At 37.4% G+C, this 24,773-nt stretch overlaps 1 protein-coding gene across 1 annotated transcript; it reads right to left on the reverse strand.

Moving 5' to 3' along the window:
• Positions 1-7,798: 7,798 nt before the first annotated feature.
• Positions 7,799-17,635, reverse strand: APOH (apolipoprotein H). The gene is made up of 8 exons (XM_039859333.1): positions 17,474-17,635; positions 16,909-17,085; positions 14,849-14,945; positions 13,507-13,583; positions 11,502-11,690; positions 11,215-11,394; positions 9,377-9,574; positions 7,799-8,013 (listed from the first exon to the last, which is right to left on the reverse strand). The coding sequence occupies exons 1-8, from the start codon at positions 17,535-17,537 to the stop codon at positions 7,958-7,960; spliced, it is 1,038 nt and encodes a 345-aa protein (XP_039715267.1). The 5' UTR covers positions 17,538-17,635; the 3' UTR covers positions 7,799-7,957.
• Between the last annotated feature and the right edge of the window lie 7,138 nt (positions 17,636-24,773).

Genomic DNA, 24,773 nt, shown 5'->3' on the forward strand with positions numbered 1-24,773 from the left:
CTTTCATGTGGGAAGCTAATTATGCTACACTTCTCCTGTTGAAAGGGATCTGTTTATTTTCAAGATATAAACTTAAAATTAAGAATTAGTCTAGATAATACTGAACAATGTGAATTCAATTATTCTCTATGAGAAAATGTGATCTTTTGCTAATTATAAAGATAATAATTATTCATATGTAATTTGAACTAGGCCTGCACTTTGTTATAAGTATTAAATCTGATGATCTCTATATTTTAAACTCCTGCTCTATAAAAGTATAGTAACTATAGCAGATCTACCTCCATTTTGTTTAAGCCACTGTTATTTGAGTTTTCTGTTTTACAAAGTCAAATGTAAATCTGATACAGTAACTTTTCTTAACTTTACATTATATACATATAAAACTTAAATATTTCCGAAAAGCATTCTTTGCCTACTTTAATTGCCAGGAAGATAGATACCAAGAATATAAGTCTGTACTAATAAATACAGAAAGTGAGTTACAAAATACTTTATAAACCATTAACCATTTTATGTACTTGCCATACACACAGAGAAAGGAAAACAACTTATAAGAATATAAATCAAATATGGACAATGATTGTCTAAGTGAAGGAATTAAAGATGGTTTAAGTCCTGTCAGTTTTACTTCCTAAATATCCTTGAATCTCTCCAAAAATAGCACTAGTTTGGAAAACAATGACTTAGACACAAAATTATGAAATTCACTGTATTTTTCTCCTCTAAAACATTGTAGAGTTAAGGTTTGAACAGCTCCAATGTGACTTCACCCAGTAATTTGAAGGGCTGTGAACAATACACAAAAATGTAAGACAAGACTCAAGAACAAATATTAGTGACTTTGAATCACTGGTGGGTTATCAGTCAATTATTTCTACTTACTATCAAAAATAATCAAGAGTCAATGATAAAGAGAAATGAAATTTTTCTTCCTAGACAAATTCTTGAATTGTGTTTTTTTCCCAGATTATAAAAGCTTTAATGCTATTATAGGGAAATTGGAAAACACTGAAAGGTTTAAAGAAGAAAATAAAAATTATGTGTAATCCTACCATTTTGGAATAACCACTATTAGCAATTGTACATGTTTTCTCAAGTCATATATATAATAAAAATAATAAGATATAATATATAAATATATATGTATTACTAACATAAGTATGCATTTATATATAATAAAGTTATATATAAATCATCTTAATGTCTACTTATTAGGCTAGCACATGAATGTAACAAATTTGCTTGATTATTTTCCTGTGATTGGATATTTAAGTTATTAGTAATTTTTGGCTCTTCAAAATAATATTAAAATAAATACCTTTTAATATATGTATCTTGATTGAAGTTTTAGCTATCTCCATAAAAGGTATTCCTATAGGCAAAAAAAAAAAAAAAAAAAGGCTTTTGATCAGTACTGTCAAATTGCTTTCTAGAAGTGTTTTGCAAATTTGCAATTCCAGTCAACAATCCCTGAAAGTGGCTTTCTCACATCAACAACTTTTCTAATCTATGCTAATTTATGTATGAAAATAGTACTTTTTTTAAAATTTGCATTTTACACTATTAGAAAAGTTGAAATATTAAATATATTCTATGCCTTTTATTCTTCTACAAAGTATCTCTTTAGCCCTTTGTCTATTTTCTGGAATTTGACATGATATACATACTTTCCACATTTTATTTATTTTTCAAAACTAGCAATGGTTCTGTACACAATACTTATACATAAGCTGATTTTCTAAATAATCAAATTTCAGTCAGTGGTTCACCATTTGCATTTTTAAGATACTCTTTGTCATTGGAATGAAATACATGAATGACTTAGCAATCTAAATGGAAAGCAATTTGCAATTTATAAATACCAAGAATGATCATTATTATGTAAACACATTAGAGATAATATCAGAATAATCCTGCAGCCAGTAAATCCCTTAAATTGGATAGGAAATGATTCTGAACTTCCTATTTACAGGTCACAAAAATATGAACTATATTGCATAGTAGATGTAGTTAGTATAAAAAGAGTAGGAACTGAGAATTGCGAGGCATACTTTATTTTCTTCACGACTAAATAATAAAATAAAATAAGAGTGCCTTTAGCACAAGGGTTCTGGATTCATTCCGTACCCCAGAACCAAGCCACATTCACCTTTACATCCTTCTCTGTCCTGCCTTCTTGGGTAATCCATGCTCAAGGTTATTAACAGAGATAAATTGACTATTCTTCCTTCCTCTCCTTCTTCAATAACATACATATTGCCCTAGCCAATATCCATACAAACTAGCAACCATTTAATGGGGCACTTCATAGCCGCACCTATACAAATATCTCTCCACCAGCCTGTTTCATCACTCCTTGGTAGGCTGTAAAATTCCAACTTTAGAGTCCAGCTATTTTCAGGAAGCCACTGGGAAAATTCATAGTTTAACTAGCAGTCTAAGAATGATAGAAAAGACAGTTTTGACATTTGGACATCTGGTCCTGTCACTTTGTGACCCAGGTAAATCAATATACATAATTTCTCTGAGCTTTGGTTTCTTTACCTTCCTTATGGCATGATTGGAAAGATAGTATGTATTAAGGAAGGTAAGATATGTAGGCATTTTTACCCAGTGCTTGACACAAGGAAACTTCTCTATCAAGTCATCTTTTCGTTCTCAACTGTCTTGTGAGTGATATATGCCACTAGGAGGCAGCATTAGCACACAAAGACCTGGTCATACCACACGCACACACATCCATCTCACATTCACACACACACATGCACACATACACATGCTCATACACATGCTCACGCGCACAGAATATACACAAACAACGTACACACATACACACACGAGGGATGAACACTCACCCATGTGCACAACTACACACAGGCACACAGGCACACACCCTAATCTGTTTTCTTTTATTCCTTTTTTTTTTTTAATCTTTTTAATCTTTTATTTAGGAATTAAGGTGGGGAACAATTTTCAGGCTAGCCAGTGGGAGATTTCACTGGTGAATACTTATTTTTGAGTTTGGGGTTTCATTTCTCATTTCTGAGACCCCATCTATTGAAAGATCAGTCGATGTCTTACAAATGAGAGAAGTCATTTTCTGTACTATAAACCAGTTCTTGCAGGACTATGTTATAGCATGAGAGACAAATTAAAACACGGGCACCTTTGTATTTAGAAGCCATCCTGTCATAATCTAAGAGAAGAAAACTGGTCATTGGGAAGGACATCCAGGAACCCACCTGCCTGGAAGAGGGCCTCATTGGCCATATTGGCTTACAGGGGTCACAGGGTCTGCAGGTGCTGGTTAAGTAGCATTATAGAAGATGAGAAGATGAAATTCAGCCACGCTAACTTATAGGATGATTACCAGCAACTGTAGTTATAGTTTCACTCTTTCTTCAGCAGGCTGTCTGTGGGAGGAGGAGGGTAATGCTTCCTGGACTGTCAGTCAGTGGGGAAAACACCGCATCCTGTGGCTAGGAAGGTGTAGCCCAATTTCAATGACAAGCAACCCGGTGATCTAAGCATTTAAGAAGACAACATTTGGAAAAGAGAGACTACTTATGGGATTAAATGGACCACATAATCATTAAACAGAGGGGCTGCAAATGGATAGTTTCTGCTGATGGGCTCCTCCTCATCCTAATTGCCTCTACGGATTTCAAAAATAGCAAATTTTTCTCTTTCTGTGAAAATATCATTAAATTAGAGGACTTGGTAATATGGCTTAAGCTCTGAAGTCTGCTCTGGTTGTTTTTCAGAGACCCAAGCCTATCCAGCAGCCAAATAGGTCTTCCAATAAACAAAATAGTGCAAAAAGCCACCTTCAACAAACTCGCCATATTCCAGGCACTTCTTTGTGGAATGTGCTGGAGTGGGAGGAGGTAGAGATGTACTGTAGGTTTAAAACAGGAGTGCTGGGCTTCGGAGTTTTTAGCATTCTGAACACCTGATATTTCCAAACACATACCTAAAGCTACAGTAATCAAGACAGTGTAGTATTGGCAAAAGAAAAACAACAACAACAAAATTGATGGAATAGAATAGAGAATCTTGAAATAGATCCATAAATGTAGTCAACTGACCTTTGATAAAGGAGCAAAGGAAATACAATGGAACAGAGACCGTCTTTTCAATAAATGGCACTGGAACAACAGGACATCCATGAGCCAAAAAAAAAAAAAAATCTAGACAAAGACCTTACTCTCTTCATAAAAATTAATTTAAAATGGATCATAAAATGAAATGTAAAATGCAAAACTATAAAACTCCTAAAAGATAACATAGGAGAAAATCTAAGTGGCCTTGGGTATGGCGATGCCTTGTGAGATACGGCGCCAAAGACAAGATCCATGGAACAAACCATCGATAAGCTAAACTTCATTAAAATTAAAAACTTCTATTCTGCAAAAGACAATATCAAAAAGAATGAGAAGATTGGGAGAAAATATTTACAAAAGACGTATTTGATAAAGAATTGTTATTCAAAATATACAAAGAACTTCTAAAACTTCATAAGAAAATAAGCAACCAGATTTAAAATGAGCCAAAGATCTTAACAGGCATCTCACTAAAGGAGATATACAAATGGCAAATAAGCATATGAAATATGCCATCGGGGAAATTAAAATTAAAACAGCAAGATACCACTACACATCCAAATCCATAGTACTGACAACAAACCTGGCAAGGATGTGAAGCAACAAGAACTTTCGTTCATGACCGATGGGAGTGCAAAATGGTACAGCCACTTTGGAAGGCGGCTTAGCGATTTCTTACAAAATTAAATATAGTCTGGGCAAAATGGGTAAAAGTGGTCAAAAGGTACAAACCTCCAGTTATAAATAGGGATGTAACATACAGCATGGTGACTATAGTTAATGATTCTGCATTGTATATTTGAAAGTTGCTAAGAAAATAGATCTGAAAAGTTTTCATTACAAGAAAAAAAGTATCACTATGTGTGGTGATAGATGTTAACTAGACTTATTGTAGTGATCATTTTGCAATAGATACATATCTCAAATCATTATGTTGTACACCTGAAACTAATACAATGCTATATGTCGATTATATCTCAATAAACAAATAGGCAAACAAACAAACCTACTCTTACCATATGATCCAGCAACAATTTTCTTTGGTATTTATCCAAAGGAGTTGAAAACTTATGTTCACTCAAAAACCTGCACATGGATGTTTATAGCAGCTTTATTCATAATTGCCAAAATTTGGAAGCAACCAAGATGTGCTTCAGTAGGTAAAAGGATAATAAATAATTTGGTACATCCAGAAGGTGGAATATTATTCTGCACTAAGAAACGAGCTAGCAAGCCGCGAAATAACATGGAGGAAGCCCGTATGTGTGTATTACTAAGGAAAGAAGCCAGTTTAAAAAGGCAGAACACTGCATGATGCCAACTCTGTGACATTCTGGAAAAGGCAAATCTATGGAAACCATAGAAAAATCAGTGTTTGTGGGGGTGGGGTAGATGAACAGGCAGAGCGCAGAGGATTTTTAATATTAAAATGACAGATATATGTCATTATACATTTATCCAAATCCACTGAATGTACACCACCAAGAATTAAACCATATTGTGGAGTTTGGATGATGATACGTCAATGTAAGTTTATGTTTGGTAAAAAAATATATATATCTCACTCTAATGAGTGATGCCGATGAGGGAGTCTGGGCATGCGTGGGGGCAGGGAGTATATGTGAAATTTCTCTTTCTCTCAATTTTGTTGTAAACCTAAAACTGCTCTTAAAAATAGCTTTAAAAATGGTGTAACAATAAAAAAAAATACAAAATCTGTGCGCTTGTTTTATTTTGCTTTTGGCGTGTATGATTTATTTTTATGTTGTTTATATCCTTTCAGCATTAAGTTGTCCCAAATCCTTCTTGAAAGCCGGCATGGCCAAACATACAGTGTGTTAAAATATTGAAAAGCTTTTACACCAGTTGGTAAATAGCTGTTGCCCAAGCACTGAGTGCCAACCAGGAGGCTACTAGCTTTTCGCATAAGACCCTCTCCCCATCTTTCCCACAGTCAAACAACAAAAGGGTCACGCCTGGGACATCAGGAAGCTTCCAGCACTGACCCCACCAACTCCCAAACCCCAGTCCAGGACTGCAATCCATTCTGACTGATCCTGTGCCCTCCTGGTTACACCCCGAAGATAGGTCATAGCTAGTAAATACTTAAATTAAAAAAAAAAAATCCCCCATCAAGTATGTTCTTTCATTGGGTGTGAGCCGAGTTATACAAGACTTCAAAAATTCTGAATTTATTTATCTTAGTTGTTCCGAGTAGGGAATGGTAATTGTGTAAGAAGACGGAACCCTGTTGTGAGCTTTTATAGGGGGCCTTTCGGAGATGGAGCAAAAGTCCTAGGGCTCAGGCTTGTATTAGGAAGGCCCCCGGTAACCACCCACAAGATGCCAGAGGAAATCTTCCTTACTTACCTTCACTGCTCTACCTGTCCATTCTCTCTCAAATGAGCTGAGACAAGGTGAGCAATTAAAAAAGGCTTCTATATATTTTAAAATGTTGATACCATAGAATTAATTATGAAAGGCTTTGCAACAAAAGGAAGGATAATAGAGAAATATATTCTCTCCTTTTCTGGAGCAAACTCAGCGATTATGTATAGGGCACGGAGAGAGGCTATAAACCTTTGCTGATCTCTTTCCATCGCTAGAGCTGTGAGGTGGAATGAAGAGGAGGTCGGTTTTTAAATCAACATGCGGCCAGTTAAAGAAAACAGTGTTTCTAAAACCTTTGTGCTAAGAGAGGAAATCCAGATGGATTCCCTTGAGTTCAGCAAAATCCTGAAATAGGGCTTTTTGGTTTAGGGAGACACCACATCCTCTTCAAACCCAGGCTCCAATACTTAGAGAGAGGGTTGGAGGAGAGATTGAAAAATAGATCTCAGAGTTACTCCATCGTAACAAGATGGAGGGCAAGGGTACCTGGCACAGATACTGACAAGGTGATGCATTTGGTAGTGACAAGACAAAAAAAAAAAAAAAAGGTCTTTTTCTATTTTTCCAGTGAAATAAGGAGCAAGGTCATCACTGACAGTGAGGAGAGGGAAGGTCGCTTGAAGAGGACTGAGAAGAGAAATAGCTATCTTGCAGAGCAGGGGAGCGAACACGCTAGATAAACATGATACGATTGCCAGGCAGAGCTGAGGGCTTATGTATGCTTTGTGTTCACAAATTGAAAGTGGAGCCTATTAGCAGGATTGTGTTTTTCTTTTTTTTCCCCCAGTAATATTCAGCTGCTATGGTGCAGGCTTAGAGAAGGTCAGTTTTTCCAGCATATATTACAGAAGGAGAGAAGGGCAAGAGAATAGCATATAAATAAAAGATGGATTTCGCGATGGATCACGGAATTTTAGTAGGTAAGAAAAGATGTTTTAGGAAAGATTCTGTAAACGAAACCTCAAGGGTTCCAATCCAGTTCTATTGACCTAGAACATCATGTTTATTCCTTTATGGCCATACTTCTCAAATTGAAAATACAAAAAATTATCGGGGACCTTGTCACAAATGCAGATTTTTGGACCATCCTCAGAAATTCTGGGACATAGAATTTTTTCTTTGTCATAAGTAGCAGATACTGATGCAGGGTTCTGTAGACCATTCTATGAAAGATACTGCATTACAGTTTTTTAGTTGAAAACATTTGAGAGTAGAATGTGGGAGAAGAGAGCTGGGTTACTCAGATAATTGTTTACACTTTCTATTCCACAGCCATGAAAAGCCGATGTTCCAAATATTGGGGTTCTTAACCAGATATTTTAATGAAAAGTAAGCCACTGTGAGGAGCGACATTGCAATAACTGAGGCCACACATTCAGTCAGTTTATTTTTCTACTTCCATTAGGTTCCTTGGACAGAGATAGAAGTATGATATTTAATTTTGAATCTGAAAAACCAGCTTAGCATGGCTTTACATCGGATGCATCAGTTTTCCAGAAAGCCAAAGAACTGTGTTCTGTTTGGGAAGAAAAAGATAAACATTCTAAGAGAAACAGTTTCTTAAATTTGTTGAATAACTAAATAAATCAAAGACATTTTACAAATGTATAGAATAAATTGAATTATATGAATGAAACCATTCAGTGTGAGGTTTATGTGACACGAGAAAGCATCAGGGAAATGAAAAGGCACTCATTTCCAAGAGAGAAAATAAAAGGTTATATATAACTCTGACGATCAAGATTTAAAAAACAAAACAAAACAAAAACCCTGTATCGGCTCTTTATTTATTCCTAATGCATTAACAGAGCTGCATCTGTCTGAAGACTTTGAGGAAGAATAGCCTGAAGAAATACGTCAGCAAAGCTCTGTTCAGTTTGTTTGTTTTTTAATTGCCCTCTTCTAATATTTTTTCCACTGATTTGTATTAGGCTTACAGTGCTTTGTTACTTTTGGTATTTAACATCGCACCAGGGCTGTGCCGTGTTTTGAACAATAACAATTTATTCAGTGCATTTCTAACTATTTACAATTATAATAATAACTATCATGGGTTGAGCACTTACTCCACATCCTGCATCATATGTCTAATAATAAACCTATGAGGTGGGTATTATTTACAAGTTATCATTCCCTCTCTCTCTCTAGATGGCCACTTCACAGACCCCTTTCTTCTCTGCATCTGCTCCCAACTCTGTCCTCTGCAGCCTACTGACGTAGAGTTGTCAACATTCTTGAGCATTTCTAAACCTAGAGCCAACAACAGCTTCAGCCTCTGCTGGTTCTTCCTTCATAGCGACAAAGATACTTAACCCCCAACCTGAAACTTAAAAGGGTGGCAGCTGTAAATGCTGGCCATTATAAACTTCTTTATGTCACACAAATATAATTATTTTCCTTAAAATATTTGGCTCTAATGAATAGTGGGTACTTTTCAAACTCTAGGAATTGCTGAAGGAAGGAAAAAAATGTTAGGTCTTAAACCAATCGCCATTGCCATGAGTTACTTTGTAATTTGGGGTGCGTTCTTTATCATTTAGGACCAAGAGGTGGTAAATATTATTAATATTCAATATTCCCTTTATTGTTATTATTATTATTCAAACTTAACTTTCAATTATATAAGATGGCATAATTCACTTGAATATTCATCAATAAAACCACCACCTTGAGTTTTAAGGAAAATAATTGAAAAGGAAAATGTTTATGCAAGTGGAGAAACTCACTGCTTCATCTTGCTAATCCTTCTGCCGCCTCTCTTTTTTAAATATCCAATGGTCAAATTGACGTGGTTTCTTACATTTATGTAAAAAGGTACCGATTATGGTGAGGGGCGAATGGAAGTCGGAGCTAAAAGTTCCAGCGTTGGACTTACTTACCCTTGAAGCATTTGGGGATTTCAAAGGTGCCATCTATGCACTGAGCATCCTCGGTGTAGCTACACTTCTTTTCTTTATTTTTGCAGAAAAAAGAAACTTTTTGACCATGCAGCATTCCATTCTTAAATTTCTCTTGGATCTTTACTCTCTCTCCTTCATATATCACAGTAGCCTTCTTAACAGATATTTTACAAGATGCTGAAAGAGACAATATTTGTAGTCAAGACTTAGGAGTTCTGCTAGCGTTTCTTAAAGAGAATGAAGTATTTGAGCCAGTAGATGAGTACACCTGAAATAAACTGCTCAAGACAAGATTTCAAGACTGAACTTAATCACACCAGTATCATTGCTAACAGTTCTTTATCAATAGAACCATTAATCACGGATTCCAAGATGGCCTTTTCTTCCCCTACAGAAACCACACATGAAGGTCAGAGCAGAAGCTTCAGCAAAAAAGAACTTCTACCAGATATTGCCATTGCATATAAGCCTACGCTGGCCCACTCAGAATCCATTGACTGAGCTAGTGCTCCTACCCACCAGCCACTGTGATGACAACTCGCAAATGTGTTCCTTTCTTTGAAAACTGCCTTCAGCCGTAAGTGAGCTACCACTCCCAGGAGGCGATCGAATCGACCCCCCACCCTCAGGGTCAGGAAAGGGAGCAACCTATAGCCAATGGCTGACTGACGTTGGAATACGAAATGCATGTCCCTTGCCTCTTAGTGGGATCGACTCTGGGGTAGAATTCATGGTCCGGAGCTCCCAGGGGCATGAAACTGAGGCTGGACTCTAGCTGAGCCCACATACTTGTCCAAAACTTAGTTGGATCAGCAGCATCAGCATCACCTGAGGACTTGGTAGAAATGCAAATTCTCAAGTCCTATCCAGATCTACTTACTCAGAAACACATTCCAATGCACAGTGACGTTCGAAAACCAGTGTCCTACTTTATCCTACCTGCCTCACTCCCTTTCTCCTGAGACACTCACTTAATAAATCACCTGCACAGAATCTGTCTCAGGCTCTGCTTCTAGGGGACCCCAACCTACGACACTAGTCATATGTCATTTTGCCTGCTATACCTAATTTCCTTTTCAGCTTACACTGTCCAGCCCACGGCAAACCTGAGCAGAAATATAGTGTTAGGTTGTTGTTTTCTGCATGTACCCGACACTGACCAAATAAAGGATAGACATCCAACTCAAAAGGAATCAGTATCTCAGGGAAAAGATGCCAGCTAGTGATGAATCCTTTAGTTGAGAGGTCCTAATATAGAGTCGAGCCAGGTTCAAGGTGAGTAAGCAGAGAAACAGGGAGATTAGAGAGGCTACGCAGCCATGGAGATATGAAAAAAGTAGCAATTGTTCCTGACTTTCAACTCTTAAGTTTTAGGAGGACCAGCTGTGTTTCATTCCTTTTCCTCAATGTCCATCTGACTGCCTGTTGCCCATTCACTATAAGTCCCCTTTTCCTGGAACCACCTTGAATGCGTGGTTGTTTTTTGCAACAATGAGAAGTCTCAACTAGAACAAAGCAGAAATGAGTGCTCCTAGGCAAAGACTTAAAGGCAATTATAGAAAGCCTACACAAACTTCCACCATATTATCAACACAACAAAAATCTGTTTCTTTCATACAGTTTAATTTTAAACAAGCTTGCTAAGCATGAAGCTTCCCCATGCACATGTGAGTCCTAAGCCTAAAGTATTTCACATGTCAATAGCTGTGAAGCAAGTCTGAGCAGCAAGGAGGAAACGACTGGAACAAGAAAATGACAAATAAAGGTGATCCTTTGATTCAGAGACATTTTATACCATTTTATACCATATTTCATACCTTTACAGCTTGGCTGGGCAGACCAATTTCCATATTTGGTACATTCTACTTCTTCCGGGCCATCCAAGACAAACGTATCATGGCAACCAAACGTGGCTTTATCCTTGTAATAAAGTGCTTCTTTTGCAGCATAGTTCACGAATCCATTGTCTGGTCTTGATGGGAAAGGGCATTTTACTTCTAAAAAGTTTGTTCAATAAGACATAGTATAAATAGCGGAATTTTCAATAGTTTTCAAAAATGGGAATTGCACTGTTGTAGTTATTTTCTCTTATCCTCGCACTTACCTTTGCATTCTGGTAACTCAGTCCAATTTCCAGATGCTGTGCAGGTAACAGTATCGTTTCCGAACATGGCATAGTGTGGCAAACACTTAAACACTGCCCTGTTTCCATAAAGGGTTCTGTTCCCAGCCAATGACTTATAAGCACTGAGCTCTGCAAACTTAGGTGTGGGAGGGAGAGGGCAGGTCATAGCTGGAAAAAGAAAAATCTATCGTTTGTATGAAAATGGTGGAGTCTTTTAAATATATTCTTTCCAGAAAGGAAAAAAAAAAATCTGAAGATTAACTTGAGAAAATGCAAAATTTGATCAGTTGCCAGAGTAAAAGCCATCAATTGTAGAAGCCAAATAAGAAAATACGATCTGAAAATCAAAGGTCCGAACCAGTCGAAAAACTAAAAAAATGAAGTAAATTTAAGTCTCACCGCTGCTAATTTTCCTTTTATAATAACACAATGGTTAGGTTTCCATAAAATTTTTGATCCAAATGCTACCTTGGAAGATGTTTCTGGAAGTCAGAATTGGTGGAGGACATTGCCGAAGGATCATCCTGCAATTATCGCTGATGACAGCAATTTGGTGCAAAGTACTTGTGACATCTGTGTTCTGCTGCTAGTTCAGGTTTGTTTTTTCCTATCGAATACCTCCTCCTTTTGCAATCTGTACGTATAGAGCTTATACAAGGAGCTTTACACAGAGAAACGGTATAGATTGTCATCCCAACCTGACTAACATGGAGTTTCAACAAGTCCAGAGAAAGTTATACAAACTTAATGGAAGTCAGTGCAGACCAACCTGTGATTTAACTGGGATTGTCTAGGGCCTTGCAACTCAAAGTGTGATTCACAAACCAGCAGCATGAGCATTGCCCGGGAGCCTGTTAGAAATACAGAAGCTCAAACCGCATCCCAGAACCAAGAAGCAGACTCTGCATTTTAACAAGATGCCCAGGTGATTTGTGTGTACATTGAAGAATGAGATGCGCCCAGTCAGACTGAAGCTAAAGTAGTCTGTTTGTAACTAAAAAGAAAAAATGACTTTACAAAATAGATACAAATCTGCTTTAAAAGGGAAACTATTTATAGGACCCATGGTGATTTCTACTGCTGAGTAAAAAACTCTACTTAATTTATCCCCCCCTTTTTTTTTGTAGTTTAGATTTTTTAAACGATTGTTTATTTTAAATTGCTTTACTTTTCTACTTGCTTTTGCTAAGACAGACCTCATTGAAATGTTAAAAATCCATAACTATTATTGTAATGCCTGGGCCTCCTGGTCAAAGATTAGATTTACATAAATCACAAGTTAGGTAATATAAGGACGCCCCTCCCTATTTAAGTAAACTCCAGAGCTTACCCTGGCGGCTCAGCTGAGTGTCCCCTAAATAAATCATCAGTGACTTTTAGAGGAAACTCAATCAGCTTTTAGGATGCAGAGACTTTCGATGGGCTCTAAGTTTACCGTGATGGCGACCTTGCTTGTCTCCCTTATCACTACTAAGGCAGAGCTAAGTCTCCCTTAGCTTCGTAGCCTCACAGCTAAGAACAGGAGATGGCACATATTAGGCCTTCAGTACATGTTTATTGAATACATGAATGAGTGAATGAATGAATGAGGTTCCAGAGTGGAAAGAAGGTGTTTGATCTCACTGTTTCCAAAAGTTCTTCTAGTCAATTGGTGGCGGCCCCTGGTAGACCAATGCCACACACATCCAAGCTCCTGCCCAAACATCATGGGAGTGTTAGAATGAATAAACCCAGAAACCACTGGCTCCATCAGGTGGAGGATACAAAACGTGTTCATGAGTAGCATGCTTCCCTTCTGTCTTTCCAAAGCAGTTGTTCCATCCTCCAGAGTAAGATGCTATCAGAACGAACACTCCCCCATAAAGGTGACCAATCATCTCACAGAGCTGAGACTGAAGCGTTTCTGGGGCATGGAATTTACAGTGCTAAAACCAGGCTAAAACCAACTGGTCACCTTCCCCATAACTGGGACCCACAGACTCACGGGCACAGACAGGAAGGTCTGGACTCCATTTTCCTTCCTCAGTGCACTTAGCAGAATTAGTTCCATTCAGATAAAACCTGCAAAAGGAAAATGTGATTCATCAAGCAGGAAAATAATCCATCGAGAGCATCTCAAATGTCTTCTCCTTTGTGCATTGCTTCAGATTAATACTATTGACCTCTTTCCCGTTTTATAATGTTGTTTTCCCGAGGAGCCTAACACTCATCTAAGGCTCATCAAGCCTTCCAATCTAATGCTCCAGGTGAATCGCTGAAGAATCAGGCGGGGCGGGGAGGGTTCCACTGGTGGTGGGTGTAGAAGCCAAACCCCCAAATCCCTCATTTCTAACCAGCTAGCTAAATTAACTGCTTCTTATATAAAGCAAAGAACCATTTTCTTTTCAGGATCACAAAAGTGAATCAAACCGAGTAATCTCTACTATTCATTTTCTGAGAGCCTAGTGACATGGATGTGTAAAAAGCAATGCAGTCTATTATTGGGATGATCACTTTGTAATTATATAAATGCCTGATCACTATGTTGTACACCTGAAACTAATGTAATGCTGTATGTCAACTGTAATTGAAAAAAAGATTTCAGATTTGAAAACAGAGAAACAAAAAAGCTATGCAGTCTTATTTCCATGGAAAATGGAACATTCCGTCCTTGAAGCCAATGTTTTCAATATTGTTTGTCATCAGAACCATCAACAAATTACTGTTTCAGATGAAAGAACTGCATTTCTTTTTCACACATAGTATTTCTTAATCTCCAATCCCAAACAAGGATCCTCAGTAAAATTTTGCCCTAATCTACAACTAACATGCTATTACTATGTCACCGGTGGCATCTTTTTCTGATAAGGCAGATGAGCTATATTACCGACTACAAGTGCTTTCTTCCTGGGGATGTTGTGCTGCATTAGGTGATTTAAGAGAACTCTGTTTTACATTATCATACTCCCAACCTTCTCCATAAAATTCTCTTCTAGGGAATACCAGGTCAGTCTATCAAATTAGCCTCATAACTAAAGCCCAAATCTAATTCCTAAAGTATTTTAACCCTCAAGCCAAGATTTCATCCAGAGATTATAAGGAATCGTCATCTAGTTTCAGTCACTTCAATGTACATCCTCAGATAAGTAACTAATCAGGAGCAGAAAAATTAAATATATTTCACTAGTTGTCATAATCTCTACCCTCTACCCCACCCCCTCAACACCACTGCACATTCATATTCAGTGATTTGTATTCAGCGAGTCCAGTGTAAAGGCTAGAAATAAAATATGGGCCAGTCGTGATGTTTAGCTTGAGGGCACAGCTACTCAGTTACCCATCCTTACCCAGCATTACATGAAAAACTGATCGTGTTGGGATATTCAAAACTTGTATAGCGTACAGCTCCGTTTTCTAAGATTCCGGCAAAAGGACATACTCTGGCTGTGATTTAAAGATAAAAAGGTAAATATCTATTTATAGAATTTTCTATTAAAATAAAAAATATATAAACTCATTTCTATTTTTCGATCCGATAACTTTATTGGTAACCATTCTGAGAAAATAACTAAAGTCAAATGATATGTGCACTAAGGTGGTGATTACACTGTTACCTGTAAGAATAAGAATGGAACAGTCTAAATGTTCACTATCAGGGCATTATTTTAATTAATGGTGGTAAGTCAACAGTTGAACTATAATGCAGCCAATAAAATATCGATTATGAAAACCATAGCGACATAGTCAATGTTTCTGATATGCTGATAAAAATAGAAAAAACACAAAATGGTATCTGCTCTGTGCAATAATGCAAAAATATATGCATGGAAAATAACTGAAAAAATGAAATAGTGTTCCAGAGTTATGGCTGATTAAAAGAAAAAAATTCTCTAATGATATTATAGTGGTTTTTCATTAAAAATTATGTGTGGTCAATTTTAATCAAAAAGTATATTAAAATCATTTATATGAACATATGTAATTTTCACAATGGTCGTCTCCAAATGACCAAAATAACCAGAGCCCAGATAGGTCCATATAGTTATTTTTAGTGCTTAACTTCTACATAAAATTGCTAGAAATCCCATCTGGTCGATTATTCAGTATTCGAGTGTCAAAAATTATGCCAGCATGATCATCACAGAACTATGTGAATGAATAAAAGCAACCATCTACTGTCACCTCACACCTGTTAGAATGGCTATTATCAGCAAGACAAGTAACAACAAGTGCTAGAGAAGATGTGAAGGAAATGGAACCCTCATACACTGCTGATGGGAATGTAAATGGATACAGACACTATGGAAAACAGTATGGGGCTTCCTCAAAAAAATTAAGAATAGAGTTACCATATGACACAGCAATCCCTCTTCTGGGTATCTACCCCCAACATTTGAAAACATTTGTTCATAAAGATATATGTATCTCTATGTTCATTGCGGGATTATTCATAGTGGCCAAACAATGGAAATAACCAAAGAGTCCTACTGTTGATGATTGGATAAAGATGTACTACATATGTACAAAGGAATATTACTCAGCCATAAGAAAAGATGAAATTCTACCTTTTGTGACAACACGAATGGATCTTAAGATTATTATGCTAAGTGAAATAAGTCAGATGAAAAAAGTTGAGAACCATATGATTTCACTCATATATGAAATATAATACTGAAAGCAACAAATCAACAAGACAAATAAAAACTCAGACACAGACAAAGGTTTAGTGTTCACCAGAGGCAAAGTGGATCAAAAATATGGTGAAGGAAGGAGATTTGACTTTGGGTGGTAAACACACAATGCAATATAAAGATGATGTATTATAGAATTGTATACATGAAACCTACATAATTTTATTAACCAATGTCATCCCAATAAATTTAACTAAAATATCAACCATCTACTATAAATCAATAGAGATCTATATGTATATAATCTGTATTATATTATTAATTTAATATAATATATATTATGTCTATTTTATTATAAATATAACATATAACATAGACATAATTTAAACAAAATGTTGCTTTTTCAGTAACTATTCTGCTCTCATCTTGAGGCAAAGTCCCAAAATATGATGATTCCTCGTGTTTTATTTTTTTCATGCGTCTGCTTAAATTTCAGAGGATGTTTTCACTTCTATAGTGTTTTCATCTCCCTTTATCATACCAGGTCTCTTTTTCACATCTCCCCTATTTCCAGGCCAAGCTCATCTCTTCCTCTTTAAATAATACCTACTGCCCTTCGTCTCCTCCTCCATGGAGAAGCCCCGACACCCTCTCATTTCTTCGCAGCCCTGCACTCTGTAGCTTGCTGGCCCACCGCACCCTGGGTTATCCCCCCAAAATGTGCAGAATCCAAATGAGGGGAGAGAATGTGTGAGAGGGTGCTGGTGCTGACTTACGTCTACATCTCAGCGTGTTAATGGGCCAAAGTCCTGTGAAAGGGCAGGTAAATCGTCTCATGTTTCCATGGGACACATAGCCCGGCTGGCAGGTGTACACTATCTGGTCCCCTGGCTCATAGGATGTTTTTAAGGGAGAAACGATGGCAAATGGTAAATCATCCGGCTTGGGACAGGCTGAAATAGAGCAGAAAGCAGTTGGTTAAGAAATCTATGTTTGCATTTTTAAGTTCAGCTAGCACAGCAATGAAAACTATTTAATGCTGCCAATAATAACTATAACAAGTCCTGTGCCAAATACTTCATATGTACCATATCTCTACCACTCTCCTCAACAACCCACTGAAGAGTACTATCATCATCCCCATTTTACAGGTGAGTACGCTGAAGCTTAAATTGGTTCTCTTATGGAGAAACTTTAAACGTGGCAATATTAAAGAATAAGTATCAATCCAGTCTCTCTAGCATCCATTCTAAAGAGAATCTAAGTTGTTATTAGTGACCCCTTGCATATACTAGGGTGTTGGATATATCAATTATTTTTGCAAAAGCAAAGAGTACTTACTCCGTCCTGCAAGAGCCACATGGTAGAAAAAACTGGAGAATAAGATGAGCAGTGGAGAAATCATTGTGGCTGATTCTCACCGGCACCACCAAAGTGGCTTTCCTCTACCAAAAAGAGAGATGCAGATATAAAAGTGCTTAAATATTAACTATTTTTTTTTGTGTACTTTCATCTCTGTAAATAGAAGATAAAGTATCACGATTTGAGGCCTATGTTCTTTAATCATTTACTTTTCACTTCTGTGGGTCTGTTGTGAAATCTTTGGTAGATGGTTTCTGCCTTCATGACATATGTGTTAAAGGCACAAAACAGTTGCTGACTGCCTCTGATAGAATGCTGGTGATTCCTGGATTACTGGGTCTCCAGTCCAGACCTCTCATTCTCCATCCTGTATTTTGTGGATGTAGTGGTTGGATCACCAAAACACGGAGGTGCCTGCTCCAGCCCCTGCCTTGGCATATAAACTTAGAACCATCTCTTTCCAGGTGCCAGTCTCCACACCTCTAAAATGGTATTACAGTTTCCTGATGTATGATTCTATAGAACATCTTCATGGAGGCATCTCAGACTAAAATGCCTAAAAACTGAGTGCATCATCTTCTCTCACATAATGATTATTTCTTCCGGATTCTTCCTTTACCTGCAGCTAATTAACAAGATCCTCCTCGTAGCTCTGGTTATAATCTTAGAGCTATCCTTGAATCCTCAATCTACTCACATCAAATCAACACAAAGCCCTGCTCATCTACCCTTAGTACTTCTTAGCTCTGTCTAAACAGATTTCTAGATCTGTTTTAGGGATTGGAAAGTTGATTGGGACTCAAAGAAGAAAAGGAGCTGAGCAGGAGGAGAGAGGGGCCCAGGCTGATGATGTTGCTTGGGAAGGTTGAAAGGGAACCATTAATGATTCCACAGTTCTCTCATTTCAAATGGACAATGGCCAGACAATTTATAAAAAATGAACTCTGGACCACGACCTCTGTAGCAATCAATCCAGGAAGCCAAATCACAACCTCTGTAGCAATCGGCCCAACTTAGGACCAACCAGAAAAAACCACACATGTTCTAACCAATCACGTAGGATGCCAGGCTTCTATTTAGTCCACCTTCATCTTCCTGGTACCAATGAGCACCAACCAGGGCATACTTGAAACTCTCTCCTTTTGTCTACAGTCAAAATTTTCCACCTCCTCTACCTGACTTTGACTCTCCACCAAACACAAATGATGATGGGCGACTCCCCAGCTATAGCAATCTCTGAGTACACAGACTTTGCTTGTTCTCTTTGGGGTGGTCCTGGTCTATAGCCACAGGTCTAAAGTTCCTCAAGACGACATCAGTTTAAGAAATGTTCTTGTCAAACAGTGATTCTTAAACTATGCTTCTAAAGAACACTGTGTTCCATGATAAGAAAAGTGTGCTGCCGCTAATATAAAATAATGGTGGTCCTTCCCCTTCTGTAATTCAGTTACGATCTTCACACACATATACACACACTCTCCACTTTCTCCTTTTAAAGGGAAGGATTCTTGTTTGCTTGATTACTCCCAGGCTCGGCTTTATCGTGGAGAAGAGAGATACTAATGAAAAGAGGCCAAGTTGTTCTGTATAAAAAAGCTCGGCAGTCGATGGAGAAAGACAGAGAGAAACCAGACAGGCTGGGCGTCAGGAAAAGAAACACTGAGAAGTTTGAAACTGAGAACATTTGTGGCAACCATTGAGGAGTGCATGATAGACATTGAGACGGGCAGCAATGGGGAGAGGGATTCTTAATGATTCTTGCTGATGGATGTACTCCCTCTCACAAGGGAACTTTCCAGAGGGGTGGAAATGTTCTATATTTTATTTCAGGTGGTTGTTACTTGGGTACATACAATTGTCAAAACTCATCTAAAACTAAACGTTTAAGATCTGTGCATTTTATTATATGTTAATTATACCTCATTGCCACCAGCTCTAATTTACCGGCTACTGAACTTTGGAAATTGTTGCAAAGACAAAGTAACGGGGAAATGAAGAGACAACTAAATCAAATGTAGTGTGACAGCTTTTTGTTTGATTGTTTGGGGCTAGTGAAATTTTCCTTTGTATAATTGAATACAAAGATAATCGGTGGTAAAACACACAATTAATAAATTGTAATTATTATTAGTCTTGAATGCTTTGCCACTTGTACATGTCTGAGAATTGTAAGATGTTCCCAGAACTCTTGTAAAAACACACATAGGTTTAATGAAAAGTCTTTATGATGAACCTTAAGATGAGATGCGGCCGTTCGCCTTCCAGTCTGTGATTTATTGTTTCGTGTAACTTTGGCACCACGTGGTTGGCCTGGAGCCTGTCTACCTTCCCCTCCATATAGTTCAACTCACACTCCAATAACTAACTCATGATAATAACCAAGGAGCTGGCTGATAATCAACATTAAATGACATTTTAAAGACGCATTTAAACTCACCACTGAAGTTTAGTTTGGCAGAACAAATGGAAAAATCATTACGAAAAATATCCAAGGAATTTTGGCAAACCAAGTGGACGTTTTGTATTGTTGGGTTTATACTCACTACTAAAGATTAGCCAACTCTTGGATTTAATATTGCACATAATATATTATGTTTTGTGACTCATGAATTGGAATACATAGATGCATAGATACTTAAGTTATAAGAATACATGACAATATTTGTTTTATATGAAACAAAGGACCTTGCACTTAAAACTTTTATATCCTTTTTTATAGACTTTATATCCTTTCCTACTTTAATTTGTAAATTAAACTATAGAGACCTAGACACAGAGTCCAAGGTTTTGTATTCCTGAAATCACATTGCATCACAAGTCCAAAAACTTTATTTACTTCACAAGCAGAGACTTTAACCACAACATTAAACATTTAGCAACAGTTCGAATCTTTTTAAATTCAGTGTTGTCTTTTTCTGGGTTGGGATTCTAGCCAATATCCGCCAACAAGCTCAGCAACCCATGGAAAGATTCAAGTTCTTTTGCTCAATGAGAGCAAAATCTATCAGGAACTATGGACACATTTACCGAGGTAATGAGGGAATATGTCACAAGGCTTAGTGGGCATGATAAGATGTGTCTAGAAATGTATAGTCAGGCTAAGCACTGACACATTTTTGTGTGAATTCTAGGGTCCCATCCATATAAATACCTTCTGCCTTGAAGAAACTCATATCTCTGTGTACTGAAATTTCTATTTATTTAGAGCAGTTAGTCTTCACCTTCACATTTGAATCTCATAGACTATTTTTTAAAAAATAGAAAATTTGAAGCACAATTTTGGGGGTAAGGCCCAGGCATTGGTAATTTTTTCAAGTGCCCAGGTAATTATGATTGCAGTGAAGGCTAAGACTCACTGATTCAGCATGTCAAGGTTTACCTAAGTCAAGTTCAACTGATAGGGTTGCACCACATACATTTTCTCTCTTGCCAAAGTGAGATGACTTTCTATACTTTCTATATTGCACAACTTCTTGATCGTTTGTGAATTACCTCCTGGGTTCCACGAATTCATTCATTCTTTTACAAGTGTTGACTAAGCCTTTACCGAGCTGTAGCTCTGTAGTTGATATTAGCTTTTCACAAGTAAACAAGACCTGACCGTTATCTGTAAGGAGCTTACAGTTTACTAAGACCGAGATCCAATGCTCTAAATGAAATTACAGAAGCAAGTGTAAGGTGCTCATTCTTCTCAGAAGCGTCTGCAGAAACTTCACAGAGGACATTTCATTTGGATTGTGTCTCAGAGAACGTTAACGGTTCAGAGAGAGGGAGGTGAGGTGGGGAGGTGATGATAAGGATGAGAATATTCCAGATAGTTGTCAAAGCAAAGGAACCATAAAACAGCGTGATGTATTCCCAACAGCTGAAAACAGTTGCATGCAGCTGGGACAGACTATTTCAGGTGAGAAATAGTGGGAAATAAGGCCAAAGAGGAGGTAGGATCAGGATGACAAAAATCCTTTTATGACACGTTTAGGAGTTTGAAGGCAGCGAAAGGGAGGAACAAAATCAGGTTTGTGCTTTGGAAAGAGACGAACAGCAGCGTGGAAGACAGATCGGGGGTGAGGGGGTAGTGTGGGAGGGAGAAGTGGAGTGAAAATAAGAAAAACTTCAGTACATCCCAAACTCAACTCACCTTCCATTCTCACATTTTAAAGCAGCCTGGCGTGCTGTGGTGTCAGTTATGCAATGAGCAGTACACAATCGGCCACGATGAATCGGAACAGGTGCTGCTCTCCTGAACTGTGCATTGGAGGGAAAGATTTTATTTCCAAAGTCATGAATAAAAGATGCCAGGACAGTGGAGTCCTAGCAAAGGGCTAATAATATATAACTCAGAGGGGATTTTGCTGGGCAGATAGACCAACTGAGATATTCAGATTCAAAGCTGGATTTGGAGAAAAGTGCCGTAGTCATGATACAGAATCTACGGAGATAGATGTGGACCAAATAGAAAAATATAGCATAGTATCTGGTTCTTCAGAGAATGACTCCACCAGGGGAAGAGGACAGGCCCGGCACCATGGAGAGAGTGCAGTGTCTGAGTGAAGGACAGAGGTTTTAATCACTGCACACTTGAGTTTGAGTCCTGACTGCCTCTTACTATAAGCTGTGGCATCTGGAACAAGTAACATTCTCTGGTCAAGTTTTCCACTCTAAAATGGAAGTGAAAATAAAACCTACTTCAAATGCTCATTGTCAGGATTAAATCAGAATGCATGCAGAGTATCAACAAAGTGCCTGGCTCATACTGAGTACTTGATGAAATTTAGCTCTTATTAACATTCTTACAATTAGTATCAATGACTCAGATTTCTTACACCAAAGTACTGGAAATTCCTACGCAAAAGCATACAATAATAGATTTCAATGAGCTTCGGTGAATTAGTGCTCATGACTAGAAAACGTGAAAGAACAAAAGACAAAGAAAGAGTTACCTTCCATACACCACTACAGAATGGTAGTTGTAGTTTCTAGGTGGTAGAATATGGGTATTTTACTTTTTCCCTTTTTTAATATATCATATTTCTGTTTTATTGTGTTTGCTGATTTTTAAAATCTTATCAGTAGAGAAGACAGAAAATCTATTTCCTCATTTTGGGGAAATACAAGATTTCCTGTATGGAAATCTACGAACACAAAAGTATGGTATGTAATTCACACATGTGAAATGAGCCTTCTCTGCAGCTGCTTACCTGGCCTATCTAAGTCCCCATGGGCAACACAATCATAGGACTCCCGTGCTCTGGGAACTCATTTTTGTGTAGATAACACTATAGATGTTTTCCCCAAGACTCATCATGTCACCCAAGTAACATCTACTGATCACCAGAAAGCACAGCGAGTTCCTCCAAGTCAGCCCCTCAGCTGGCTCCAGCTCCCCAGCCCTCTATCTAGTTCTGGTGTGTGGGTCTGGTGTCAGGTCCCAACTCTCTCCCTCTCCTTGCTTCATGTGAAATCCCAAGTTAGGTCAAGTTTGGGACAAAAAGGTCACGATGCACTGGGAAATTTACACAGTTGTCATACACTATTTAGAAAACCATGGTAAAAAAAAAAATCCACAGAAAAGACAGTATGACCTCATCACGAGATACTAAAAAGGAATGAGGCTTAACAGATGACGGCCTGAGAATAAAATGCTGAAAATATGCTCACTAATGATCTGATGTAGAAGAAAATGAGGAGGAAGCCAGAGAAACGAATGTGACTCCCCAAGAGCTCAGATATAAAAAGACAATGCTGAGCGGGGAAAGGGATGGGAGAAGGGAATGAATTCAAATGCAGCATAAGCCGAGTTTGCAAAATGTCAGGAACTCAGCTAACTAAACTAATTCCAGGATGAGATGAAGATTTTTAAAGATGTAAAGACAACAAAGAATGGGAGTAAGAATAGGAAGGGGAGGAAGAGGTATTCTACGTCATCAGGAAGATGGTGCATACACGTGAGAATTACATGCTTATTCTACTCATTATCAAAGTAATCGATCATTCTAATCAATCTGAAAAAAATATGAAACATTAAAAGATCCTATACTATCACCACACAGAGTTACACCTTTTTGGCATTTTTACATATCAAAATCAAAATCAGGATCATATTCAGTATACTATTTTGTTTTTTATTTTCATATCATAAGCACTTATGCAGATTGTGATCTATTTTTTAAAGGCATGCTTTTTAACCTATATTTTAACCATCTCCCTACTTTTAAACATTGAAGAGGTATCTTTCACCATTAGGGATAACGTCCAATTAATATCTTTTATAAAATCTTTGAATAAATTATTTCCTTAAGAGTTTATTTCCAGATGTGGAATTACCTGGACAAAGGGGAAATCATTTTTAAGGCTCCTGATACATATTGCTAGGCCACCATCAAGAAAGGTTAGCCAATTTACGTTCCCACTGTAAAATCTTTGAAGGTTCTAAACATAATGTAATGTTAAAAAAAAAGACAGAGCTCAATTACGTAAATTTCAGTCTTCTTCTGTCTTATCTACCAAAGAAAATTACACTCACATTGAAAAAGGTAAAACGGACATCACAAAGACAGAATTGAACCTCCTCTAGAAAAGAATGTAAGAAACTAGCTGTCCAAAATGTATTTTAGGGCTATAAATCCGAGAAAATACACCCCAAGTTGCAAGAACTTGTAATTCTGACCTCAACATCACTGTCATCAATCTTTAAATATAGGATCGTAAGGAAGATGATCTAATAATATGAACATATTGTTTAAAAAAACATGTAAAACATTGTGATATTGTAAATAATACTACAGAAAAATGTTGGACGTTAACGGGCCAAAATATTAAGAGTATTTCAGTTTGGAGATTTTTTTCTTTCTGTTTTTCTTTTTTAATTTCCAAATTGTATGTAATATGTTTGTATCACTTTACAGTGGGAGAAAAATGCATTTTTAAAACGATAAGCAAAAGATATGCCTGAAAACAGGAGAAAAGCCACAGATTATGAAAACTAAGCATCAGTTAAGTTTAACAGAAATCCACAGCCCAAAGTATGACTTGTTAAACAGGATGGTTTATGTGCACTTGGATCAAGGTGAGATGATCATTAAAAAACAATATGGGCTCTCTTTAAACAGGTTAGAACAAATTGTGTCCAATTCTGTCCTTGACAGAGTTATTAGATTAGAAAATACATGCTTTTCCATTTAAGCCAAGCATTTAATGACTTATCTTTTGATAGTATCCTTGGGAATATGAGATGCTGAAATGTAGACTGTACTACAGTACTATGAGTTGATTTAGTAGT

Source organism: Pteropus medius, unplaced genomic scaffold (assembly GCF_902729225.1).
Source record: "Pteropus medius unplaced genomic scaffold, Ma_sr-lr_union100, whole genome shotgun sequence".
Classification (NCBI taxonomy): domain Eukaryota; kingdom Metazoa; phylum Chordata; class Mammalia; order Chiroptera; family Pteropodidae; genus Pteropus; species Pteropus medius.

What these genes read in the sequence shown, in the direction of transcription:
- APOH (XM_039859333.1), bottom strand. Translation starts at nt 17,537, where the DNA reads ATGATTTCTCCACTGCTCATCTTATTCTCCAGTTTTTTCTACCATGTG. An exon ending in AGACCTTCCTGTCTGTGCCC is followed by an intron (nt 11,691 to 13,506) that starts GTGAGTCTGTGG and finishes TTCTTTTTCCAG; the next exon opens with CTATGACCTGCCCTCTCCCT. An exon ending in TGAGTTACCAGAATGCAAAG is followed by an intron (nt 11,395 to 11,501) that starts GTAAGTGCGAGG and finishes CAAACTTTTTAG; the next exon opens with AAGTAAAATGCCCTTTCCCA.